At 42.2% G+C, this 24,316-nt stretch overlaps 1 protein-coding gene across 2 annotated transcripts; it reads right to left on the reverse strand.

Annotated features, from left to right (window-relative positions):
- Window positions 1-3,952: 3,952 nt before the first annotated feature.
- On the reverse strand, window positions 3,953-23,750 carry LOC139378832 (adaptor related protein complex 1 subunit sigma 1). 2 transcript variants are annotated; one of them, XR_011628338.1, is made up of 6 exons: window positions 23,576-23,750; window positions 14,374-14,552; window positions 10,705-10,813; window positions 6,738-6,875; window positions 5,522-6,274; window positions 3,953-5,425 (listed from the first exon to the last, which is right to left on the reverse strand). XR_011628338.1 is itself a non-coding variant. In XM_071121370.1 (5 exons), the coding sequence occupies exons 1-5, from the start codon at window positions 23,576-23,578 to the stop codon at window positions 6,227-6,229; spliced, it is 477 nt and encodes a 158-aa protein (XP_070977471.1). In that variant the 5' UTR covers window positions 23,579-23,735; the 3' UTR covers window positions 3,953-6,226. The 2 variants fall into 2 exon arrangements, 1 of the variants encoding a protein (XP_070977471.1); XM_071121370.1 differs by having other exon boundaries at window positions 3,953-6,274; window positions 23,576-23,735.
- Between the last annotated feature and the right edge of the window lie 566 nt (window positions 23,751-24,316).

Consider the following 24,316-nt stretch of genomic DNA (forward strand, 5'->3'; position numbering starts at 1 on the left):
AACATCATTTTGTGTTTTGTTGACGGTGGTGGAAAACGATGTCTCAGGCGCCACTCCAGAACACTCCCATAAGTGTTCAACTGGGTTGAGATCTGGTGAACTGAGGCAGCCATGGCATATGGTTTACATCTATTTCATGCTTATGAAACCATTCAGTGACCACTCATATTATGTGGAGGCAGGCATTGCCATCCCATAGCCATAGTAGCCAAAATAATGGCCTGTTCAGCATTTTTATGACCCTAAGCCTGATGGGATGTTAATTTCTTAATTAGCTCAGGAACCACACCTGTATGGAAGCACCTGCTTTCAATATACTTTGTATCCCTCATGTTTCCATTATTTTGGCAGTTACGTGTATAAACGTGTACATTCACTTAAACACCCACAGTTACTGCATCACCTCTGTCAAATCAACTCACATCATGTTTGTAGCCTATGCACACAGCCAACCAGCTATAACCACACACACAGCCAGGCCATATCAGGAAATGGAATACACACCCACATAATCAAAAACAGACACCTCTCCCTATTTTCTTTCTCTTTCAGTCTCTCTCTCTCTCTCTAACACACACACACACACACACACACACACACACACACACACACACACACACACACACACAGTGTGCACCTACGACCTGTATCATTATTTGTGATATGTTCCCAGTAATTTTCCATCTGTGTACTGATAAAGTATTGATGCAGTGCATCCCAAATGGCACCCAATTCCCTATATAGTGGACTACTTTTGACCAGGGCTCCATAGGTAAAAGTAGTGCAGTATATAGGGAATATGATGCTATTTGGGATAGACAGATGGAAAACCTAATGGAGCAGCATTCTAACATTCTAAGTGCACTTTATTTCACAGTATCAAACATTATTGATCGCGGCTGATGCGTGACTCCAAAAAAACAATAACACAGGAAATTGTGATATGACAAACAACGGTAAACAGATGCACATACAAGCACCCCCCCCCCCCCCCCACACACACACACACACACACACAAGGGCCCCATATCGTCACCAAATATAGTAGCGTTCTCCGAGAAGGTATGGGCCAATCACAGCAATTTGTAAGGCAAGGATGAAAGGAGGGAGGGACAGAAGAGGAGAAAGAGAAAGTGAGGGCAGGAAGGTTGTTCTTTCATAACAGCAAGAACAACAGTCTGTTTGTGATGCAGAGGGTTAGATAGAGGTCTCTGGCAGTAGGGGAGCAAAGTAGGACCATGTGATGGGAAGAGGGCAACGGAGGGTAGGAGGGGGACAGGCAAGGGAATGGCATAAAGCCTTTAAGGTATATCTAGTGTTGTAGGAAGTATGCATCTAGTATGCAGGGGAAGTGTGTTCATTTAAGTATGCTTGAAAGACCAACGTTGATATCTTCAGTGGATGTTGTGAGGGAGCCGGATAGGCCATGTGAGGGGAGGAGGGTCCAGCAGAGGATACCGTTGGCATAAAACCATGGCCATGTTCAAGTTGACAAACGTTGCAGATAGAAATGCCACGAATAGAGCCGTCATGATTCCTTGTTTTACATGTCAGAGAGGCATGTTTGTTGAACAATACATATTTGTATCTGAAAGTTCCAGAACGTTGTGTCTTGCTGAACGCGCCCCATATCTCCATCTGCTGGCTTGGTGGTGGCCACTGCTACATCCCAACGGGAGCTCTGGGCCAGCCAACATGGCGCCCGCCCTGAATGCCCAGTTCATCTCACCTACTTTGTGCAGTTCTGAAAACATTGAATAGTTTGTAGTAGATTATTCATTGCCTGAATAATCCTTCTCTCCACCTTGTCACTACCATTTTTCTCTGCACTTATTTACTGAGCTCTCCTCCTTTATCTCATCCCTCCATCGCTCCCTCGTTTCTCTCGCTCTCCCCCTCCGCTGTATGGCAAGGCCACGCATCACTGCAACACTGTCACAAAGGAACGGTGACTCACTTAAATGCTCCATCTTGCTTCTCTTCTCGTTTTTTTCCCCTTTCCCTCGCTCCTCCCTCCCCTATCTTACACAAACAGCTTTGGCTTTAGGATTCTCTCTGAATTTCAAACAGTAGCTACATCAACAGGTTTGTATTTACACCTATAGACTTGACATTTCCCACTAAAACATGCATCCACTTTTGAACACAACAACTGTCAACAAATGATAAAGTCCTGGTAAGACACAGTTAAAGGGGCAATCTGCAGTTCAAACAACAACCAGGCAGTCACCTGCCACTGTTTTGGTAAATCAAATCACAGTTTTAAACCATGTTTTGAGGCTATACAGTGTTTGTTTAGAATGATTTTGTTTACAAACAATTGCATAGAAAATATTGTTTTGGGTTCTGATGGGGTATGACAGTTGAACTACGCTCATGAGGCATTTATAAGTGAGGTTCTTATACTCTCAATGGATATAGACTACACTCACCACTTCTACATAAATGTGGATTCTACCATGATTGCGGATACTCATAAATTGTGAATAATGATGAGTGAGAAAGTTAGACGCACAAAGGTCATACCCCCCAAAAAATACACGCAATGGGTTTGTAGTCACAAGCCAAGCTTGATGTACTCAGTGCGTGCTAAGAATATGGAACCAAAACTTGACTACTTTAACACACCAAGTGTGTATTAACGAACTAAAATGTTAGCTTCACTGTCCAAATACATATGGAGGGGAGTGTATATCATTAACTTAAAAGACAATTTTTTTTATATACCAATCACAGACTGCCTCTTTAATGCAACAAATGTTCATAAACAAAAGACAACACAACCTTCTCTCTGACATACAGCTTCCTACACTGGGGCTTTGGATTCTCTTGGAATTAAAAACGTTAGCTACATCAACTGGTAGCTGTGCATTACGCGACATGACCAAAAGTATGTGGACATCAGCTCGTCGAACATCTCATCCCAAATTCGTGGGCATTACTATGGAGTTGTCCCCCCTTTTCTGCTATAACATACTCCACTCTTCTGGGAAGGCTTTCCACTAGATGTTGGAACATTGCTGCTTCCATTCAGCCAGTTAAGAGCCAGTTTGCGCTGTTCTGTGAAGGATGTAGTACACAGCGCTGTACGAGCTCTTTAGTTTCTTGGCAATTTCTCACATGGAATAGCATTCATTTGGTTGCTGATAATGGTCCTCTGTACGCCTATGTAGATATTCCATAAAGAAATCTGCCGTTTCCAGCTACAATAGTCATTTACGACATTAACAATGTCTACACGATTTCTTATCAATGTCGTTATTTTAAAAAGGACATTTCTAAGTGACCCCATACTTTTGAACGATAGTGTGTATATCACACACACACACTAACAGTCAAAAGTTGACATCTACTCATTCCAGTGCTTTTCTTTATTTGTACTATTTTCTACATTGTAGAATAATAGTGAAGGCATGACACATATGGAATAACACATATGGAATAATGTAGTAACCAAAAACAGTGTTCAACTAATCAAAATGATGAAACTGGCTCTCATGAGGAACGCCACAGGAAAGGAAGACTCTGCTGCAGAGGATAAGTTCATTGGAGTTACCAGCCTCTAATATGGACTTTGAAGAATCTCAAATATAAATTATATTTTGATTTGTTTAACACTTTTTTGCTTACTACATGATTCCATGTGTGTTATTTCATAGTTTTAATGTCTTCACTATTATTCTACAATGTAGAAAAAAGCAAAAATAAAGAAAAACCCTGGAATGAGTTGGTGTGTCCAAACTTGTCTATGGACTGACATTTCCTACTATGGAAATCCACAGGTTAAAACATGCATGGGCATTCATAGTTAACACAACAAACATACCTTTTTAAACAATAACTTGCTACATTTACATTTTCAAGAGAGGATAGACGCTCTTATCCAGACCAAGTTACTGTCAGTGCATTCAACTAAGGTAAAAATGACAATAAGCAAACCAGAAGGCACAAGTCCTTTCTAATGGCATTTTATTTTCATTATAAAATTACATTCACACGATTCCCTTTGATAATATGTCTACGTCCCAAATGGTACCCTTCTCTCTTTATAGTGCACTACTTTTGACCAGAACCCTGGTCAAAGCAAAGATTGCACACTATAAAAGGAATAGGGTGCCATGACTGGACCGTAGTTCAATAGTCATTTATCACATGCCACCCACCCCTCATGCTGGATCCCAAATGAATAAAACCCTACACACACACCCCTTTTGGAGTCCCTGAAAAAACGTGAATCAAAATATCTCCTCATTTCTTATTCGGCGCAGTTCCAATAATCCACACTAGCGCACTACTAATAATGAACCAATAGTTCTGTCCCATTGACCATGCTAGTATACCACTTTGAATGGAGCAATATATTGGGCATGCATCCAAAGGCTTCATCCCTGTTCCATATTTAGGGCCTCTGGTCAAAATAACTACACTAAACAGCTGGTGTCCCAAATGGCACCCTAAGTGGTACGCTAGTGTGGATATCGGAATGTAGCCTATGTATTGATACTAATTAGAGTGAAGCAATGTATTGGGAATGCACACTAGCAAGTAGTACACTAGTATAAATGTTGGAACGTATCTTATTTAAATCAAAAAGCTAAAGTCAGGTAATAAGAATGCATGTCTACAGTCTGAAGCCAAACTCTCTTCTAGTTGCACTTTATTCCTATTGGTCTATTCCCTCTTGTTGCAGACACAAACATTATTACTCTTTGGAAAGTGGGTATTTGATCGGCGTAAAATGTACTACATTTAATGTGTGTGATGTTATAGGGATGGCAGGTAGCTAGGTCCCTTATTTAAAAAGTCACGTGTATGTCAAAGTAGTTGGTTTGCCTTTTGTTGTACTTTGCTGCTCAAAAACAACACTCTCCCTCTCTGCCTATATTTTTGTGCCCTGGGTTAGTCTCATCTGAATCATCATCATCACCACTACATTGCATACTATGACATTGAGCCCTTTCCACATAAACACATTCATGCTAGCACAGCCACACACAGGCTAAAAGATCACATCAAACTTCCCCATAGGTTACTTGCTCGATACGCGAGAGAGAGAGAGGGGGTTGAGAGATGGAGGAAATCGAGAGAGAGAGAGAGAGAGAGAGAGAGAGAGAGAGAGAGAAAAACGGTTGCGGAATAGAACACAGAAATATAATTCTAAATTCTATGGAATTCTGGATGGAACCAGAACTTGGGAAGAATCATTCTTCAGATTGACATAAATGGGAAGGGCAAGAATGTGTTCTTTGTTTGTACCCCTACAACATATCCTACGGGTTCAACAGAACTCACCAATGCAGACAATCAATGTGGTCCCTTAAAAACAGCAAACGTATTATATTATTCTCATAACGTGTGGTACATATACAAAATATTGGACGACCATTAATTTAAAAGCAAATTCCTGTCCCCTTCAAATTGCACCCTATTCCCTACATAAGGCTCTGGTGAAAGTTAACGCACTATGGGTCCTGGTCAAAAGTAGTGCACTATATAGGGAATAGGGTGCAATTTGGGACACATTCTAATCTGATAAAACGTAATCTGTTGGGGAAAATGTTTGTTTTATTTCATCACCTGCTAAAAAAATAAAAAACATTAATTAAGACGCATTCTGACCTGCCTCTCGAGGGAAAGTTCCAAGGTCAAATCAGAGCGGGGACCAAATACTATTTCAAATACTTCAAACTGAGCTTGATTGAGCGTCCTGGCAAAACGGAACCAATAGAATGGCCTCCGTGCAGGCTAAAGCAAAACGCTAGAAGTACTTGAACAATTTCAGATAGTATTTGATCCCAAGTCTGGGTCATACAACAGTAGTAGTAGCTAAATCCTTCGGCCAAAAGTGGCACCATTTTCACAGAGCTAATATAAATAGGGCGTGGATCATCATCATGATAATACAAAACAATGTCAGCAATGTCTGGAATTCAGTACCCGAACGTCAACGTGTGAATTTCAATTGACACCCTATTTTTACTTAAAAAAGGTGCACTTCTTTTGGCCAGTGCCCTAGAGTACTATGTAGGGAATAGGGTGCCACTTGAGACACACCTTAGATAAGATTCCACCCCAGCCTTTACCCCCTTCCCAGCCTCCCCCAAAACCCCCTCCACATCAAACCCCCTTTCCTCCACCCTGTTGCACATGGAACCCAAAGTCCACCGTCTCTTCGCCTGTCTGTTGCCTGATTAAAAAGTGCTGTGATCAGAGTACCCTGCTGTCACTACGCCAGGCCCATCTCCTCTAGAACACTTCTCGGAGACTCGTCCTCCTGTAAGGGGGAGACGGGGAACAGATGGCTCAGACTACATGGTGACAAATAAAACTACATTAATAAAGGTTAGTCATAAGGCCCGATTCAGACTTTTATATAACAGACTCAACATGGACTTAAGTCAATAAAGTATGGACTTAAGTTAAAAAATGGTTTTACTTAAGTCCGTGTTAAATACATTTATCTCAAGCCTGAATAGGGCCCATAGTGAGGTAGAGACACCCGATGGAGGTCGCCAGACTGGTGTGCTGGAGTTTTTCCTTTTTAATTAGAGAGATCACTCCTATCATGTACATGCAGCCTAATTTTGACATTTAAAAAAAAAAACTTTAAACCACCTATTCAGTATTTATCCTTTGCCATCCGTTTTTAAATGTGATATTTGTCTGTATGTATTATGTTTGCTGCTAGATGAATTGCCTCACGGAGGACATTAACGTTTTTTCAATCTGAATCCTACCTCCTGTAGTAGGTCGGCCTGTTCGATGGCCTTGAGAACACTCTTCTTGGACGTGTCTTGGATCTCCCCCCCCATCAGAAACTCATCCAGTATAAAGTAGGCCTTCTCAAAGTTAAAGATGATATCCAGCTCACATACCTGCCAGGGCACACACACACACACACAGAGAGACAGGGAGCAATCAGAATCACCTTTATTTGCCAATTACATTTACATATATCAGGAATTTGACTTGGTAAAATGGTGCCAACAGCAATAGACAAAATAGACAAGAGGAATTGACACAGTCTACGTACAATATATACAGGAAGCCTACACTAATTACACGATAGAAGAGTATAAGCACATTTATAGTTGAGGATATACAAGGAGAGAAGCTTGAGCGAGAGGAGAGCAGTGTTTTCCCGGGTTAAGACATTTTTGCCGAACAAGCCCTATTTTGTCGGCTTCTGGTACATTCTAACGCTAGATTGTATTTTCAACCTGCACCAATCAGGTAATAACACTGATCTAATTGTAATTGCACTTTTACAGTGTTAGTTTCATCAGCTGTTGTATAAAACATAGGAAAACAACATTTTGACTGCATTTGGGCCTTTAAAGAACCCTGTAAGAGTCCGCTGACATTCACAGGCTTTAAGCTTCATTTTAAGAGGCATTTTCTCAGCTATCTACAATACAGGTATGACAGGTATCGGTTGTCTCAGGTAGCCTGCAAAAGCCAGCATGGATAAAATGCAATGATTGACTAATGTTTTCCATATTCTAATAACTTCATGTGCCAACATATCTCCATGGTCTGTGCCATGGTGAAACTTACACTCCTGTAGATCTGAAATAATTGGATGGTGAAAATTGCCAGCCAACCAGAAAAGCAAGGTGAAGAAATTCAGACATTCAGGACAATCCTTGTCCTGCAAAGAAATGTTTGTTTTTTTTGCAAGCATTAGGCATTTAGAATTAAATGTGGAGTGGAGCTGGATAGTTCTACTTGACTTGAGTGGGTCGAGTCACTAATGTGATCTTCCTGTCTGGTTTTGCGCCCCCTCGGGCTCATGCGGTGGGGGGAGATCTTAGTGGGACATACACCGCTTTGTCTCAGGGTAGTAAGTTGGTAGTCTGTTCATTTCCCTCTGGTGGTCTGGGGGCTGTGCTTTGGCAAAGTGGGTGGGGTTATATCCAGTCCGGAGGTATCGTCGAACGGGGCCACAGTGTCCCCGACATCAGTCTCCAGTATTTATGCTTTAATAGTCTATGTGAGGGGCTCTAGGGCCAGTCTGTCATATCTGGTGTAATTCTCCAGTCTTATCTGGTGTAATTCTCCAGTCTTATCTGGTGTAATTCTCCCATCTTCTCACCCTCTCAGAGGACCTGAGCCCTAGGACCATGCCTCAGGACTACCTGAGCCCTAGGACCATGCCTCAGGACTACCTGAGCCCTAGGACCATGCCTCAGGACTACCTGAGCCCTAGGACCATGCCTCAGGACTACCTGCCCTAGGACCATGCCTCAGGGCTACCTGAGCCCTAGGACCATGCCTCAGGACTACCTGAGACCATGCCTCAGGACTACCTGAACCCTAGGACCATGCCTCAGGACTACCTGAGCCCTAGGACCATGCCTCAGGACTACCTGAGCCCTAGGACCATGCCTCAGGACTACCTGAGCCCTAGGACCATGCCTCAGGACTACCTGAGCCCTAGGACCATGCCTCAGGACTACCTGAGCCCTAGGACCATGCCTCAGGACTACCTGAGCCCTAGGACCATGCCTCAGGACTACCTGAGCCCTAGGACCATGCTTCAGGACTACCTGAGCCCTAGGACCATGCCTCAGGACTACCTGAGCCCTAGGACCATGCCTCAGGACTACCTGAGCCCTAGGACCATGCCTCAGGACTACCTGAGCCCTAGGACCATGCTTCAGGACTACCTGAGCCCTAGGACCATGCTTCAGGACTACCTGAGCCCTAGGACCATGCCTCAGGACTACCTGACCTGATGTCTCCTGGCTATCCACAGTCCACCTGGTCGTGCTGCTGATACATTTGCTGCTGTTCTCCCTGCTGCTATGGAACCCCGACCTGTTCACAGGACATGCTACCTTATCCTGGACCTGCTGTTTCGAAGCTCTCTCTCCCCCGCTCTACTGCACCTGCTGTCTCGACCTATGAACACTCGGCTATGAAAAGCCAACTGATATTTACTCCTGAGGTGCTGACCTGTTGCACCATCTATAACCACTGTGATTATTATTTGACCCTGATGGTCATCCCTACTGAACAAAAATATAAAATGCAACAATTTCAACGATTTTACTGAGTTACAGTTCAAATAAGGAAATCAGTCAATTGAAATAAATTCATTAGGCCCTAATCTACAGATTTCACATGATTGGGCAGGGGCCCAGCCATGGGGAGCCAGGTCCAGCCAATCAGAATGAGTATTTCCCCACAAAAGGGCTTTATTACAGACATAAATACTCCGTTTTCCCGGGTGGCTGGTCTCAGACAATCCCGCAGGTGAAGAAGCCGGATGTGGAGGTCCTGGGCTGGTGTGGTTACACGTGGTCTGCGGTTGCGAGGCCGTTTGGATGGCTCTAAAACAACGTTGGAGGTGGCTTACGGTAGAAAAATGAACATTCAATTATCTGGCAACAGCTTTGATAGACATTCCTGCAGACAGCATGTCAACTGCACGCACCCTCATTGAGACATCTATGGCATCGTGTTGTGTGACAGAACTTTACATTTGAGTGGCCTTTTATTGTCCCCAGCACCAGGTGCATCTGTGTAATGATCATCCTGTTTAAATCAGCTTATTGATATGCCACACCTAGAGAAATATTAACTAAAAAGGATAAACAAATTTGTGAACAAAATTAGAGAAATAAGCTTATGTATGGAACATTTTGGGGATCTTTTATTTCGGCTCATGAAAAATAAGACCAACACTTTGCATGTTGCGTTTATATTTTTGTTCATTAAAATGAACGTTTGAACATCTTGAACGAATGTTCTGTCCTTAATTGCCATGTACTGTTATAATCTCCACCCGGCACAGCCTGAAGAGGACTGGCCACCCTTCAGAGCCTGGTTCCTCTAGGTTTCTTCCTAGGTTCCTGCCTTTCCAGGGAGTTTTTCCTAGCCACCGTGCTTCTACATCTGCATTGCTTGCTCTTTGGGGTTTTAGGCTGGGTTTCTGTATAAGTACTTTGTGGCATCGGCTGATGTAAAAATGGCTTTATAAATACATGTGATTGACTTGATTGGTTAATGTCGGGCCCTGCACGCGAAAAGAATTTATGTGACAGAAGAAAATAGGCTAAGTGGATTTTGAGTCATGGTTACAACATTATTATGGGACGTGCAAATTCATGCGCTCTTTCTCCGTGTAAATACATTTGACTGCAACGACAGCGCACACAACACACACAATTACCTGTCATCGCTCACTTTGTGACTGACAGGAGCCTGTCCTATCAATAGATGGCTGGAAGATGCATGTTGTTCATTCTAATGGAAGAGGGCTCGGCAGACTTTTTCTGACTAACAAGTTGAAAAGTAGCTTAGTTAATTTAAGTGGGAAAAGTAGCCGGCTGAAATTGTGTCTAAAAATGGTCTACAAAGCCGGCAGACAGCACTAGTGGACAATACTGGGGGAGGGAGAGAAGACTATGGAGAGTTCAATAGATCAATAGAGGGACCGTGAGGGAGAATAAACAGCATATGATGCGAGTCATCGACTTACATGAAAATCCTTTGATTGTCCGGTAGTAAAATAGAAGAGAGGCAGGGAGGATGAAATGGAAGAGAGGCAGGGAGGATGAAATGGAAAATATATGATAAGCCAACGAGTGGAGGTGAGAAATAAGCAGTTGGAGAGAGAGAATGCAGTTGGCTAAAGAAGAGATAATGAAAGAGTTGGCTGGAGAAGTCGGAATGAGAGAGAGAGCGTGAGAGACTCACGCTGCCGAAGTACTTATCCAGCAGCTCTACGAAGCGGTGGATGACCTCTAGAGTGATGAGTTCGTTGTCCTGCTCCTCCACCGCACAGCAAAAATACAGACTGGCATACCTATAGAGCGCGCACACACACACACACACACACACACACCGTATTAGTGCAAACAGCATGCAGAGGCGGAATGGAAGGAAGGAACCCAGAAAACCCCCACACTGTCTTTGGGTTATTGAGGTTCAACACACCCACACCTTCTTCATTGAGATTCAGCTCAGAACTAAAAAGGGGGAATCCATGGAGCTCCTGCCAGTCAGTAACCCAGGGCCATGTTCTGTAGCCAAACGTAGATAGAATGCCACGAATAGAGGGCATGCTCCTTCTACAAAGCATATTTCTACCTGAACGTTCCAAACCGTTGCGTCCTTCTGAACGCGCCCTTAGACAACTAATAACTACTGAAAGACAAGCTTGTTCTGCTGCCGTGTATGATGCCAGTCTATGCAGTGTGCTTGACAACTCAAGGGTTGTGCACTATACCATGTGTAGGGTTGTGTGTAAGGTTGTGTGTGTTGTTTCCCAACTGTGACCCTGGACAAGCACACCTGATTCTACTTGTCAACTAGTCATCAAGCCCTTGACAAGTTGAATCAGGTGTTTTTTGTCTGGGGCTACAACAAAAATGTAGGCTGTCGAGGGTACTTGAGGACCAGAGTTGGGAAACACTAGAGCATTAGCGAAGTCAGCTCTTTGGCTCACTCACCTGGCCAGAAAAAGGTACTGCACTACACCGCAGAGAGCACTGTTGAGTTTCCATCAGATTTACCTCAGTTCTTCCTATTTCCATCTACATTGCCTTCAGAAAGTATTCATAGTCCTGGACTTAATGCACATTTTCTTGTGTTACATCCTGAATTCAAAATTGATTAAATTGTTTTTCCTCACCCATCTACACTCAATACCCCATAATGACAAATTGAAAACCTGTTGAACCTGAAAACCTGTTGAAAACCAATACATTTTAGCAAATATATTGAACATAAAATACATACATATCTAATTTACATATGTAGTCACAATCCTGAGTCAATACATGTTAGAATCACCTTTTTGCAGCGCTCACTGCTGTGAGTCTTTCTGGGTAAGTCTAAGAGCTTTGCACACCTGGACTGTACAATATTTGCCCACTATTCTATTCTAAATTAAAAAAGCTCTGTCCAATTGATTGTTGATCATTGCTAGACAACCATTTTCAAGTCTTGGCTTATTCAAGTCTTGCAATAAATCTTGCCAAGCAGATTTGAGTCAACACTAACTCGGCCAATCGGAAACATTAAATGTTTTCTTGGTAAGCAATGCCAGTGTAGATTTGGCTTAGTGTTTTAGGTTATTGTCCTGCTGAAAGGTTAATTCATCTCCCAGTGTCTAGTGGAAAGCAGACTGAACCAACACTAGGATTTTGCCTGTCCTTTGATCCATTCTGTTTATTTTTATCCTCAAAACCCCCCAGGCCTTAATGATTGCAAGCATACAGTACCCATAACATGATGCAGCCACCACTATGCTTGAGAATATGTAGAGTGGTACTCAGTAAGGTGTTGTATTGGATTTGCACAAAAACATAATTTGCATTCAGGACAAATAGTTAATTGCTTTGCCACATTTTTTGCAAACATGCTCTGACTTGGGGCCAAGGCCAAGCCACTGGTACTTTTCAGCTTGCATTTACACAAGAATGGCTAACTGTGAACTTTAAAACCTTCTCACAAAGCAACTTGATACAGAGGTTGTTGATTCGGCACACCCCAAGTCTTTAGTGTCACACTCCTGGTGGAAACAATTACACTAGAGCAAAACATTAACACTAGGCTTGGGCGGTATTCATATTGTCATACAGACCTTGTGCCATATGGGGATATTCTGTAATACCGACACAGAACACCAGGGGCACTATTTTCTAACCCCACCGCCTCTGTAATACGAAGGTTAGCAATGCTAACAAGTACATGTAAAATCCCATAGAGAATGCTAACATTGCAAACATTTTATACAGTCTCTGACCTAAACCATTTTCAGGACGGACATCCCAGATCACAAGGTAACTTTAAAAAAATGCTACTCACAAAACAAATTGTTAGACAGCAAGGATCTTTATCCAGGAAGGGATTCTCAGCTGTTACAAAGCGAAGCTGGACTTGGGAAGAAGGTAACCACTTAGTAGCTAGTTAGCTACCTAGCTAAGTTAGCAAACCAAATGTGCAACTGCAGAGCCTTTAGCAGATTTTAGACAGTTAAATTATATCTAGCTGGCAAACATTTCATTGTGAATTCCATACTGTAACTCAATCACCTGGCACATGCTGCACAGTAGTGACTCACAAGGCTCCGTTCTCTGGTTGTTGTGTGCTTGTAAACAAATACAACATGACAGGGGACTACCAGTAAGTGTCATATTGAAATGAAGAACGCAATCTCCTTTATCTCCTAACGTATTGCACAAGTTGACTGCAGGTATTTACTTTAAAAGTACCAATAAATAGTTTCAAAAGGTATTAAAAACCATCCCGTGATATTTCCAAATACCCCGGTATACAGCCCGAGCCTAATTAACATAAGAACAGTGGCGACACACAGTCTTAGGTGGAAGTGCAGCATATGATAAGCTTGCACAGATTCACTGTGGTGTAGGTTACTGTAGGATCCTCTGGGCAACTTCTACACCGAGTGCTGTGTGTGGATGGCTTCTGTATGAGGAGATGTGGGAGGTGGAATGAGTGTCCAAATGGTGAGTCACTGAGCATCAGTTGGAATGGAAAGTCAAATCTGTGTTTTGGGGAAACAATACCAAACACCCCTCAGAGACAGCTTGGGTGATAATGCCAGGAGACAGGTCGGGACACACATACAGTAATGTCAAGTGTGTGTGTGTGTGACAGGTCTGTCTCTTTTAATGCCCCCCTGGAGCCACTTTTGAAGAACAATTATTACCAGTAGAAGGAAAGGGGGGGGCATCTTAACATTTAGTGTAGTTGCCTGGTTTGGCTCCCTCACATGGGCAAGTCTGAATACCATTGTGAGAGTTGTACAGGTCTGTGGTAAGATTGAATGGAGAAAGCAAAAGGCTCTCCGAGACATTTACAAAGAGCGCAAACATAAGGGGCAAATAAATCATTTTGGATCTTACACCGACACTGAAGAGCCAGTTCTGCCATTAGGGAACAGACTCAGGACCTCTTAAAACCAAGAGAGCCACTAACAGCTTTGTACCAGCATCAGTACGGCTTTTAAATTAAAACAGTTGTGCGGTTTACGTGTATCTTGTACAGGCCTAAACCTTGTAAACATTGGTAAGGTCACGTGTGAACGTTGCCGTTTATAAGTCTACTATACATCTTTATCTTATTCGACCTGCCACAACTGAAGTTCTTTCTGAAAAAAAAAGAAGTAATTAAATGATTGTGTGAGTGAGAGACAGTGGGAGAGAGAGTATGTGTGTGTGACTACAACTCCAGACACTTATGTGAAGCACGCAGTACCCTTTGTTGAAATTTTTCAAGTGTGTGTTTGTGTGAACAGAGTGTGTAGCAGCTACATGCTGTCTCACACAACCATGAAAAAACACTTTTCAAGGATTTCAATGGCAGAAAAATCCCTGGCGTGTGCGTGTATTCCAGTACCTCTTGTAGACAATCTTGAGGTCCCTCCACTCCAGGAAGCTGCACATCTTGGGCTTGCGGGCCAGCACCACCTGCATGAGCTCCCTCACCATCTTCTTCTTGTCCCTCTCGGCCGTGGCCGTGTACCACTTCTGGAGACGCAGCTTCCCCTGCCGACTGAACAGCAACATGAAACGCATCTAGAAAGGAGGGAGACCAGGGAGAGTTAATGTCAGTTTACAGGGGGAGGAAACAAGTGGGGAGAAAGACAGGATCGGAGACAGGATCAATAGCATACAGAAAGGAGACCAGGGCACGTTAGTACCAGGTAACTTCAGGATGAACTAGTGTGTACAACAGACAGAACATAGAGGGTAAAACAAAGACTAAAATAGACAGTTCTGCATAAAGCGGGAGGACTTCTGGAGACGCAGCTTCCCCTGTCGACTGAACAGCAACATGAAACGCATCTAGAGAGGAGGAGGTGGGACAGCAGACAGGGCAGAGAGGTCGTGATATGTAGGCCTACACAGGCTAACAGAGAGTAAGCAGTAAGACCTAATTCTGGTCACACCACACGGGGTTAAGCTTTCGCGCCGGCGCAGCAAGTCTCATATATTAGCAACCTGGACTGGGTCTCAAAACAGGAAAAGGGGGATTATAAGTATGATGGGGAAAGAGATATTGCTCCATGTACAAAGACAAAAAAAAATGAACATCAGATCTGCATAAAGAGAGAGAAAGATTATGAGCGAGAGAAAGAGAGTCAGTGGGAGAGAGAGAGGGGAGGACAGACAGACCATACTTTTTATGTCACAAGTTTAGTAGGGCCTACATGTGTGTCTAGATCTACATATCAACCGTGTTAATATTGACATGGTGGAAAAAGTACAGTAACAGACTACATCTCCCACCGGACTTGTCCTAGTTATCGAGACCCTCCCTGAAACACAATCTCCAATCTCTGCTTTTAAACTCCCTGGCACCACGTGGTGTGGTGGAGCGTCAATCTCCTAGAGACTGCCTGGCCACGAATGTAGCACACACTCTAATGTTAAACTAGACTACTAACATCAGCGCCCACCTACAAAATAATCTGTGAAAGTCACCTTTTGAAAGGAGTATCATTCTACTTGCATTCAGTGTGTGTGTTCTCAAAAACACTTCAGAGGGCGAGAGAGGGTAGTGAGCTCATGGGCTCCTGGGTTCTTCTGCAAAAAAATATAGAATTAGAGTTGGATAAATGTAGATAAGCCCGATAAACCTGTATAAATTCTAGTTTATACAGGATACTAACCTCAACATCAAAACCTTGAATCCAAATTCCATACCTAAAACATTGATTTTGGACAAAACTACCTGAATGGTCTATTACTACCAAGGACTATCAAGAAAAAAAAACTAACAAACCAAAACCTGCAGAAGAAACACAGCGCAACCTAAAAATACAATCCAACACAAAACTGAGTGAGTAATGTGGAGTCTGAACCTACAAAAAAAAGACACTAGGTAATTTTGTTATACAAAGTTTAATAAATAAGGCTACCAAGCTGCTAGGACAGAACTGACCTGGCTGCAACTTCAATTAGCACTTAAGTGTGAAGTGAGAGGTGTGAAAACTCTTGAGCCTGACAATGGCAGGAGAGTTTCCCTACCCAAATGCAGAGGCCATCCATGTGCAGAGGTCATTACAATACAGTACCCCATGGATATAAAAAATAACACTGCATTGAATAAGTACAAAAAAAGCTCCTTAACTTCTTTGGGACTGGGGGCAGTATTGAGTAGCTTGGATGAATAAGGTGCCCAGAGTAAACTGCCTGCTACTCTGTCTCAGATGCTAATATATGCATGTTATTAGTAGTATTGGATAGAAAACCCAGATAAAAATCCAACCAGGAAGTGCCGCATTTTTTGAAACCGCCTCATGCCAATGACTCCTTATATGGCTGTGAATGAGCTACGAATGAGCTTACGTTTTCTACATATTCCCCAAGGTTTCTACAGCATTGTGACGTCTTTTTGCGCATTTTCGTTGAAGAATAGCCGTAAGGGACCATATTTAGCAAGTGGTCACATGGTGTCTCCCGCATAAAATTTTGCGTAAAATACTGAGGTAGCCATTTTTCCAATCGCTTCTTATGAGAAACCAATTGCCTCGACGGATATATTATCGAATATATATGTTGAAAACACCTTGAGGATTGATCCTAAACAACGTTTGCCGTGTTTCTGTCGATATTATGGAGCTAATTTGGGAAAAAGTTTGGCGTTGTAGTGGTAGCATTTTCCGGTCGATTTCTCAGCCAAGCATGATGAACAACGCCTGGGCATGCTCCTGATGAGGTGGCATCAGCCAGGAAGCATAGGAACTGAAAAGTGGTCTGTGTTCACCGCCTGCAGAACCACTCCTTTATTGGGGGTGTCTTGCTAATTGCCTATAATTTCCACCTGTTGTCTATTCCATTTGCACAACAGCATGTGAAATTTATTGTCAATCAGTGTTGCTTCCTAAGTGGACAGTTTGATTTCACAGAAGTGTGATTGACTTGGAGTTACATTGTGTTGTTTAAGTGTTCCCTTTACTTTTTTGAGCAGTGTATATCAACGAATTGGCAAGGGCACTAGAACAGTCTGCAGCACCTGGCCTCACCCTACTAGAATCAGAAGTCAAATATCTACTGATTATCTGGTTCTTCTGTCCCCAACCAAGGAGGGCCTACAGAAACACCTAGATCTTCTGCACGGATTCTGTCAGACCTGGGCTCTGACAGTAAATCTTAGTAAGACAAAAATAACTGTGTTCCAAAAAAGGTCCAGTTGCCAGGACAACGAATACAAATTCCATCTTGACATCGTTGTCCTAGAGCACACAAAAAGCTATACATACCTTGGCCTAAACATCAGCTCCACAGGTAACTTCCACAACGCTGTGAACGAGCTGAGACAAGGCAAGAAGGGCCTTCTATGCCATCAAAAGGAACATAAAATTCAACATGCCAATTAGGATCTGGGTAAAAATACTTGAATCAGTTATAGAACCCTTTGCCCTTTATGTTTGAGGTCCGCTCACCAACTAAGAATTCACAAATTGGGACAATAAACAATTTGAGATTCTGCAAAAATATCCTCAGTGTGCAATGTAAAACACCAAATAATGCATGCAGAGCAGAATTAGGCCGAAACCCGCTAATTATTAAAATCCAGAAAAGAGACGTCAAATTTTACAACCACCTAAAAGGAAGTGATTCCCAAACATTCCATAACAAAACCACCTACAGAGAAATTAACCTGGAGAAGAGCCCCCTAAGCAAGCTGGTCCTAGAGCTCTTCACAAACACAAACAGACCCCACAGAGACCCAGGACAGCAACACAATTAGACCCAGCCAAATCATGAGAAAATTCCTTGACACATTGGAAAGAATTTACAAAAAAACAGACCAAACTAGAACGCTATTTGGCCCTAAACAGAGAGTACACAGTGGCAGAATACCTGACCACTGTGACTAGGGTTGCACATTTTGGGGAATATCCAGGGGTGGAAACTTTCCGTGGGAATTAACAGGAATATATGCAAATTAATATTAATGGCATTTAAATGTAGATGTTTTTTGCATTGGATATATTTACTATATCATATGGAGACAAACATAAACCTTTTACCTTATCATAAGTAGACATAGTAACAAATGATGAAATCCTTCCAAAAGAAATTTAAAAAACAATTTAGTTACAAATTGAACTTTAATTAAATGAGTTGACTCTTCACATGGGATGATTTCACTGAACAACAAAAGGGAATATTGAATGATCCCCAATGATCCATTGCATCTCCCAAAACCATTTTCAACATACTGTACAATGATAACCAAAGCTTTAGTTTCTAGACTTTCTTCCTCTCAGGCTTCCATGTCTTCTCCCTGGACCTCCTCAAATGTCCACCTCTTGAGGAGGACTCATCTTCACTGTCACTTTCCAACCTTGTTGAGGATGGCTCATTGTCAGGCTCAAAAAGCCTCAAATGTGCCCGGATGACCATCAATTTTTCAACCCTTGTATTGGTCAGTCTGTTACGTGCTTTGGTGTGTGTGTTCCCAAACAAGAACCAGTTGCGCTCTGAGGCGGCTGATGTTGGGGGGATTTGGAGGATGATGGAGGCAACAATGGAAAGAGCCTCAGATCCACAAAGTTCCTTCCATCGGGTGGCTGATGAGATATGTTGGCACGACTGCCATATTGCATCTCCACCCCAAAGCCAGACTGCCAAGAACCTTGCCTTCATCCAGGCCAAGGTGGTGAGATACAGTAGTGATGACAACATAGGCCATTTTGATCTCTGCACCAGACAGGATGCTCTTGCCAGCATACTCAGAACTGCAGTTTCCTCTGCTTGGAGCAACATCTCTGCAAGCAGAGTCTGAACATCAGACAGGATGGCATTGTCTCCCTCGATCCGTGCAATGACTACTGCTACAGGTTTCAGGCTGCATAGCAGTCTCCCAAAATACATCATCCAGGAGGATCCCCATGAGGGGATGTCCATATCAGCAGACTGTGATAAGGCAATTTCTTGGAGAGGCTCCTTCCCCTCCAGGGGACTGACAAACATGATAACAACACCACCCCAACAGGTGTTGCTGGGCAGCTTCAATGTGGTGATCTTATTATTTGCTTGGTGAGGTAGATTGCTGCTATAACTTGATGACCCTTCACATACCTAATCATTTCCTTGGCTCTCTTGTAGAGTGTATCGATTGTTTTCAATGCCACAATGTCCTTGAAGAGCAGATTCAATGAATGAACAGCACAGCTTAAGGGTGTGATGTGAGGGTAGGACTCCTCCACTTTAGACCAAGCAGCCTTCATGTTCACAACATTGTCTGTCACCAGTGCAAATACCTTCTGTGGTCCAAGGCCATTGATGACTGCCTTCAGCTCATCTGCAATGTAGAGACCAGTGTGTCCTGTGCTCTTGTAGAATACTGGTTGAGGGGTGGAGATGTAGTTAATTATTCCTTGCTCACGAACATTCCACCACCCAGCAGAGATGATTGAAATACAGTCTGCTTTCTCTATGATTTGCTTGACCTTCACTTGAACTCTGCATCCAGCAGATTAGTAGATAAAGCATGTCTAGTTGGAGGGGTGTATGCTTTGCGAAGAACATCCAGAAATCTCTTCCAATACACATTGCCTGTGAGCATCAGAGGTGAACCAGTTGCATACACAGCTCAAGCAAGACATTCATCCGCATTTCTCTGACTATATTCCTTCATTGAGTGAAAAAAACCTTCTGATTCCAGGAGGACCATGAGCTATTGCTATCGATAAGGTGTCAGATTCCTAATTTTCCCCTCGAATAGAAGTACAGGGGCTTTTGTCAGAGGTTGCTTGTTGTGAGCGCTGAGGGAACTTTATGCACTTGGCCAGATGATTCTGCATCTTTGCTGCACTTTTCACATATGATTTGGCACAGTATTTGCAAATGTACACAGCTTTTCCTTCTACATTAGGTGCAGTGAAATGTCTGCACACATCAGGTAGTGCCTGTGGAATTTTCCTGAAAAGGATTAGGAAAAAAAATTGTTAAAAAAAACGTATACAATTCCATGTACAGACAAATAGTTAAGCAGTTAGATTAAACAACTCCTTTGCAAGATAAATGTTTTAAAATGAAACATGTATGGGAACAGGTGAATTAACACTCCAAAGTTAGCACGCTCAAGCAAGCTAAACCCCATATGGTAGCAAAAACTAACTAACTAGCAGAAATTGTTAACCAGTTAGAAATGATTTAAACACACTTTGCTGTAGGCTACCATTTACTAGTTAACAAAAAATCATGTAAGTCATATAAAATATATTCACCCCACCCAGTAATGTAATCAAAACTTACCAGAAAGCATGTAGTCCTTAGCTCAGACAGTGTAGTAGCGTGGGCTCAATAGCATCTCATTAGTGTGCAAGATCTTGAGAATCAGCTGTACATGTGATGGAAGAATGCACTGTGCATGCAAAGGGCTGCAATTCCATTGAATTGGGGATAGTTTAACCAAAATATGCCACAAGACCTAGAAATGCCTTGTGTATCCCACAAAAAAAGGATCACTGTTATAAGCGAACTTTTTTGATGAATTTAAGCAAAATTCCCAAAATATCCAGGCTTAACTTCCCATGGAAAATTACCAGAAATGTACCGGAAAGTTTCCGACCCTATGCAAACCTAACTGTGACTGATACAAAATGAAGGACATCTTCAACTATGTATAGACTCAGTGAGCATAGCCTTGCCATTGAGAAAGGCCGCCGAGGGCAGACCTGGCTCTCAAGAGAAGGTAGGCTATGCACACACTGAACACAAAATGAGGTGGAAACTGAGCTGCACTTCCTAACCTCCTGTCAAATGTATGACCATATTAGACACCTTTCCCTCAGATTACACAGACCCACAAAGACTTTGAAAACATATCAAATTTTGATAAAGTCACATATCTACTGGGTGAAATACTAGTGTGCAATCACAGCAGCAAGATTAGTGACCTGTTGCCAAAAGAAAAGGGCAACCAAGGAAGAAAAAACACCACTGTAAATACAACCTATATTTATTTGCACATCATTACAACACTGTATATATACATAATGACATTTTAAATGTCTTTATTATTTTGGAACTTTTGTAAGTGTAATGTTTACTGTACATTTTTTATTATCTATTTCACCTGAATTGGCAATGTAAACATGTGTTTCCCATGCCAATAAAGCCCATCTGAACTGGAATTGAGAGAAGAGAGGAGAGGGGGACATGTGACAAGGGAGTGTGAAGTAAAGAAGGCCATGATGTGCATAAGAATAGACTAGCTTCCTTTTGGGAGATTATGCTTAAGCTCATCTGTGTCAGATCCTACAATGTGAAGTGATTTAGCAGCAGCAGTCCTACTTAGTTATAAAGCAGTCAAAAGACCAACCATATTCTAGCCTGTGCCCAGATCCGTTTATGCAGTCTTGCCTCACTCCTATGGTCAAAGGACCCACCATATTCTAGCCTGGGCCAAGATCTGTTTGTGCTGTCTTGCCAACTCCTATGGTCATTGTCACACTGCACAAACAGATCTGAGACCAGGCTAACACTATTCAACTTAGCCAACACAGTATACTATGTACATTATATCTCAAACACAAATATTGGTACAAACCATCCCTCTTCAAGAAGCAATGGCCAGCCAACCACAAATATTAGTATAGTACTGGTAATCAAATTTGACTGACAGCAAGTGGGAGTCTATTTGTGTAATGATGCCAACTCCTTGTCATGCCAAACAAGAAGTTGACATGATAGTACAAACAGATTGTCACTCCAGGCTAGTTAGCTAGTTAGTTGCTGACCACAAAACATAGATGCAAAGATGAGCTACACATGATTTTAGGTTAAAAACACAGAACTGGACAGACCTTACAAACTCTACTGACACCAATCAATTTACAGTCAACTACTTTGCTAGTTACAGTCGAACCCACTCAGTGCTCTCTCTCTAGTGTTAATCTGACAGAGAGGAGAAGACATGGAAGGGGTTTTATGTTCTGTAAAAGGACACTGGTGAGGACAGCAATACCCTATTTTTATTTTATTTTGTAACCTTTATTTAACCAGGCAAGTCAGTTAAGAACAAATTGTGATTTGTTCTTAAGTGAAAAATGAAAAGTGATTTGGTGATGACATTTCAGATCCTTATGTTCTAAAATACATTTTACCAAGATAAATATGAAGATTTGTGTTCTGAATTGTTCAGTGAGGTCTTTCTCTAACATATGATTAACACTATCTGCAAAAAGTTGGATTTCGTAACTTAATACATCTGATAATTAGCACCGAGCTCTGTTGACATAGCGGTCAGGTTTCTTGTAACAACTTCTGAGGATTTTACATTTTGTGGTCTTCCAAGTTGTTACTGCGGGTCAAAAAAACAAAAACATTTGCATGACAAACGGAATTAAACGTAATAGGCTAAGAAAATAAAAAGCTTGGTATACGCTCAGTGCTTCGTTGACATTTCACAAGAGATACGCTTGTTTTTGTGAGAAATCTTGAAAAAGAGGAATTTCGTATTAAAATGAAAATCATATGCTAAAATATTTAAAAACTGCATGTCGTATCAAAATCGATTTCCATCTTAACTGCAGATTCGAGAAGAAAGATGAGTTCAATGGTAAAGTTAGCCTGTCGGGTAACCAGTAGCCTTTAATCCTTGCCCAGAATCCATGCCCAGCTGACTCGATGCAATTTTCCTGATATTTGAACACTTTTTTCCCCTCTGGCCTCCATTGATTTAGTCACCCTAATTCTGACCCTTGTAGGACAGCAAAAACTCCAATCAATAGCTTTTTAACAGATTGTGATCGAGACATGAGGTTTGGACCAATGGTTTTCTTAAAGGATTATCCACACACAAAATATTATTTAACCCATTGGTCAAAATATGTGTTTTGATTGGACTTCAAGTTGACAAAAGTGGCAATTGTCTAATAGTCAACAGTTTATCATTTTGTCCACAGTAAAGGTGCAGTAAACAGGCAGCAATACAAGAGGCAGCCTAACTGACAACCAGATCAGCAAAAGAGAAAGGAGTGTCTGAATAGTTTAACACCATTTTATCAATACACATCGATCATTGTATCAATGTAGCTAGTGCAGGGTCAGTGTTAAGGGTCACAGAGTATCTGCAACGTGTAGGCAGTCAACAGCCAACTTTACAGCTGTTAACACCAACTATGTACACACACTAACAATGACAGTAACCTGAGGAACATGTCAAACTACCTAGTTCAAGTGTACATTTCGTTGCAAGCAAACAGAACCAGCTAGCAAGCCAGCTATTTGGCTAATCACGACATCTGGCTAGCTAAACAAGTGTCAAAAGGCTTAGTTATGTAAGGTTACCTTCGAAGATAACTTGTTAGCCAGTGAGCTCAACATACATCTTCCTAGCGAAGTTAGAATTTAGACTAGGCAAAACTCTAATGTGCGGCCTGTCCACTAGCAAACAAGTTGGCTACTGTACCTGTAGCTATGTTAGCATTAGCCACTTTACCTTGCTAGCCAACACAGGTGGCCAACCAGCTTGCTTCACTCTGCTTCCTGAAACCATACACCTTGCTTGCAGCTAAGGTAATGAGCTAACCGGCTGGTTTGAGCTATTCAGCTCTTTTTATGGCGAAATTACTTACCATTTTATCAGGCTCACAACGCAAATATTAACTTGGATCTTCGTATATGAATTACTTGATTTTCCTTTTCGTTTTAAACACAGCAAACGTCAACATTCCATGTCTGTTTCAGAATACTACGGCTCGAGCGAGCAACTCATTCAACCAGCTAGCTAGTAGGAGCGATTCCGGTGACAGACGTCAGCTGTTCCCCTCCTCAGTGAACATGCGCATTGCGCATTTTGAGGCAACCGGTAAAGTCAGTTTCGTAACCAAGCCAACCGAGGCGAACTCGCTTGATCTACTAGATCTATTTCAAACACTTTCATAACTAAAACTAAACATGTATGTAGACACAACGCTGTTTCGTTTGAGTTTAGGAGTTGATTATATTACATTTGAAATCTGATTCGTGGTGCTCTAAGATTTTTGGAGGATGGGGGGGGGGGCATGTGTCTCTAGCACCAGTACAATATGTTCGGATGTTGTTGCCATGACAAGACGGTCGATGTGGTTTCCATGGAAACTGAGTTCTTACGAGGTGATGGCCAAAAAGTGTGCGTTCAGTCAGCAAGATAGAGATTTTTATAGATTTCTACACAATTTAGCATGCCAGTTGTATCATAGGCTCTACAAATAGTTGCTTGAAATATTACATTTAAGTTTACTCTGTTGCCTAAAGTGACTGCAACCACAACAGGTAGGTTACAGACAGCTTATGTCACCTAGTGGGGCATATTTTATTGTATATTTATCTGAATT

Source organism: Oncorhynchus clarkii, chromosome 21, assembly GCF_045791955.1.
Source record: "Oncorhynchus clarkii lewisi isolate Uvic-CL-2024 chromosome 21, UVic_Ocla_1.0, whole genome shotgun sequence".
NCBI lineage: Eukaryota > Metazoa > Chordata > Actinopteri > Salmoniformes > Salmonidae > Oncorhynchus > Oncorhynchus clarkii.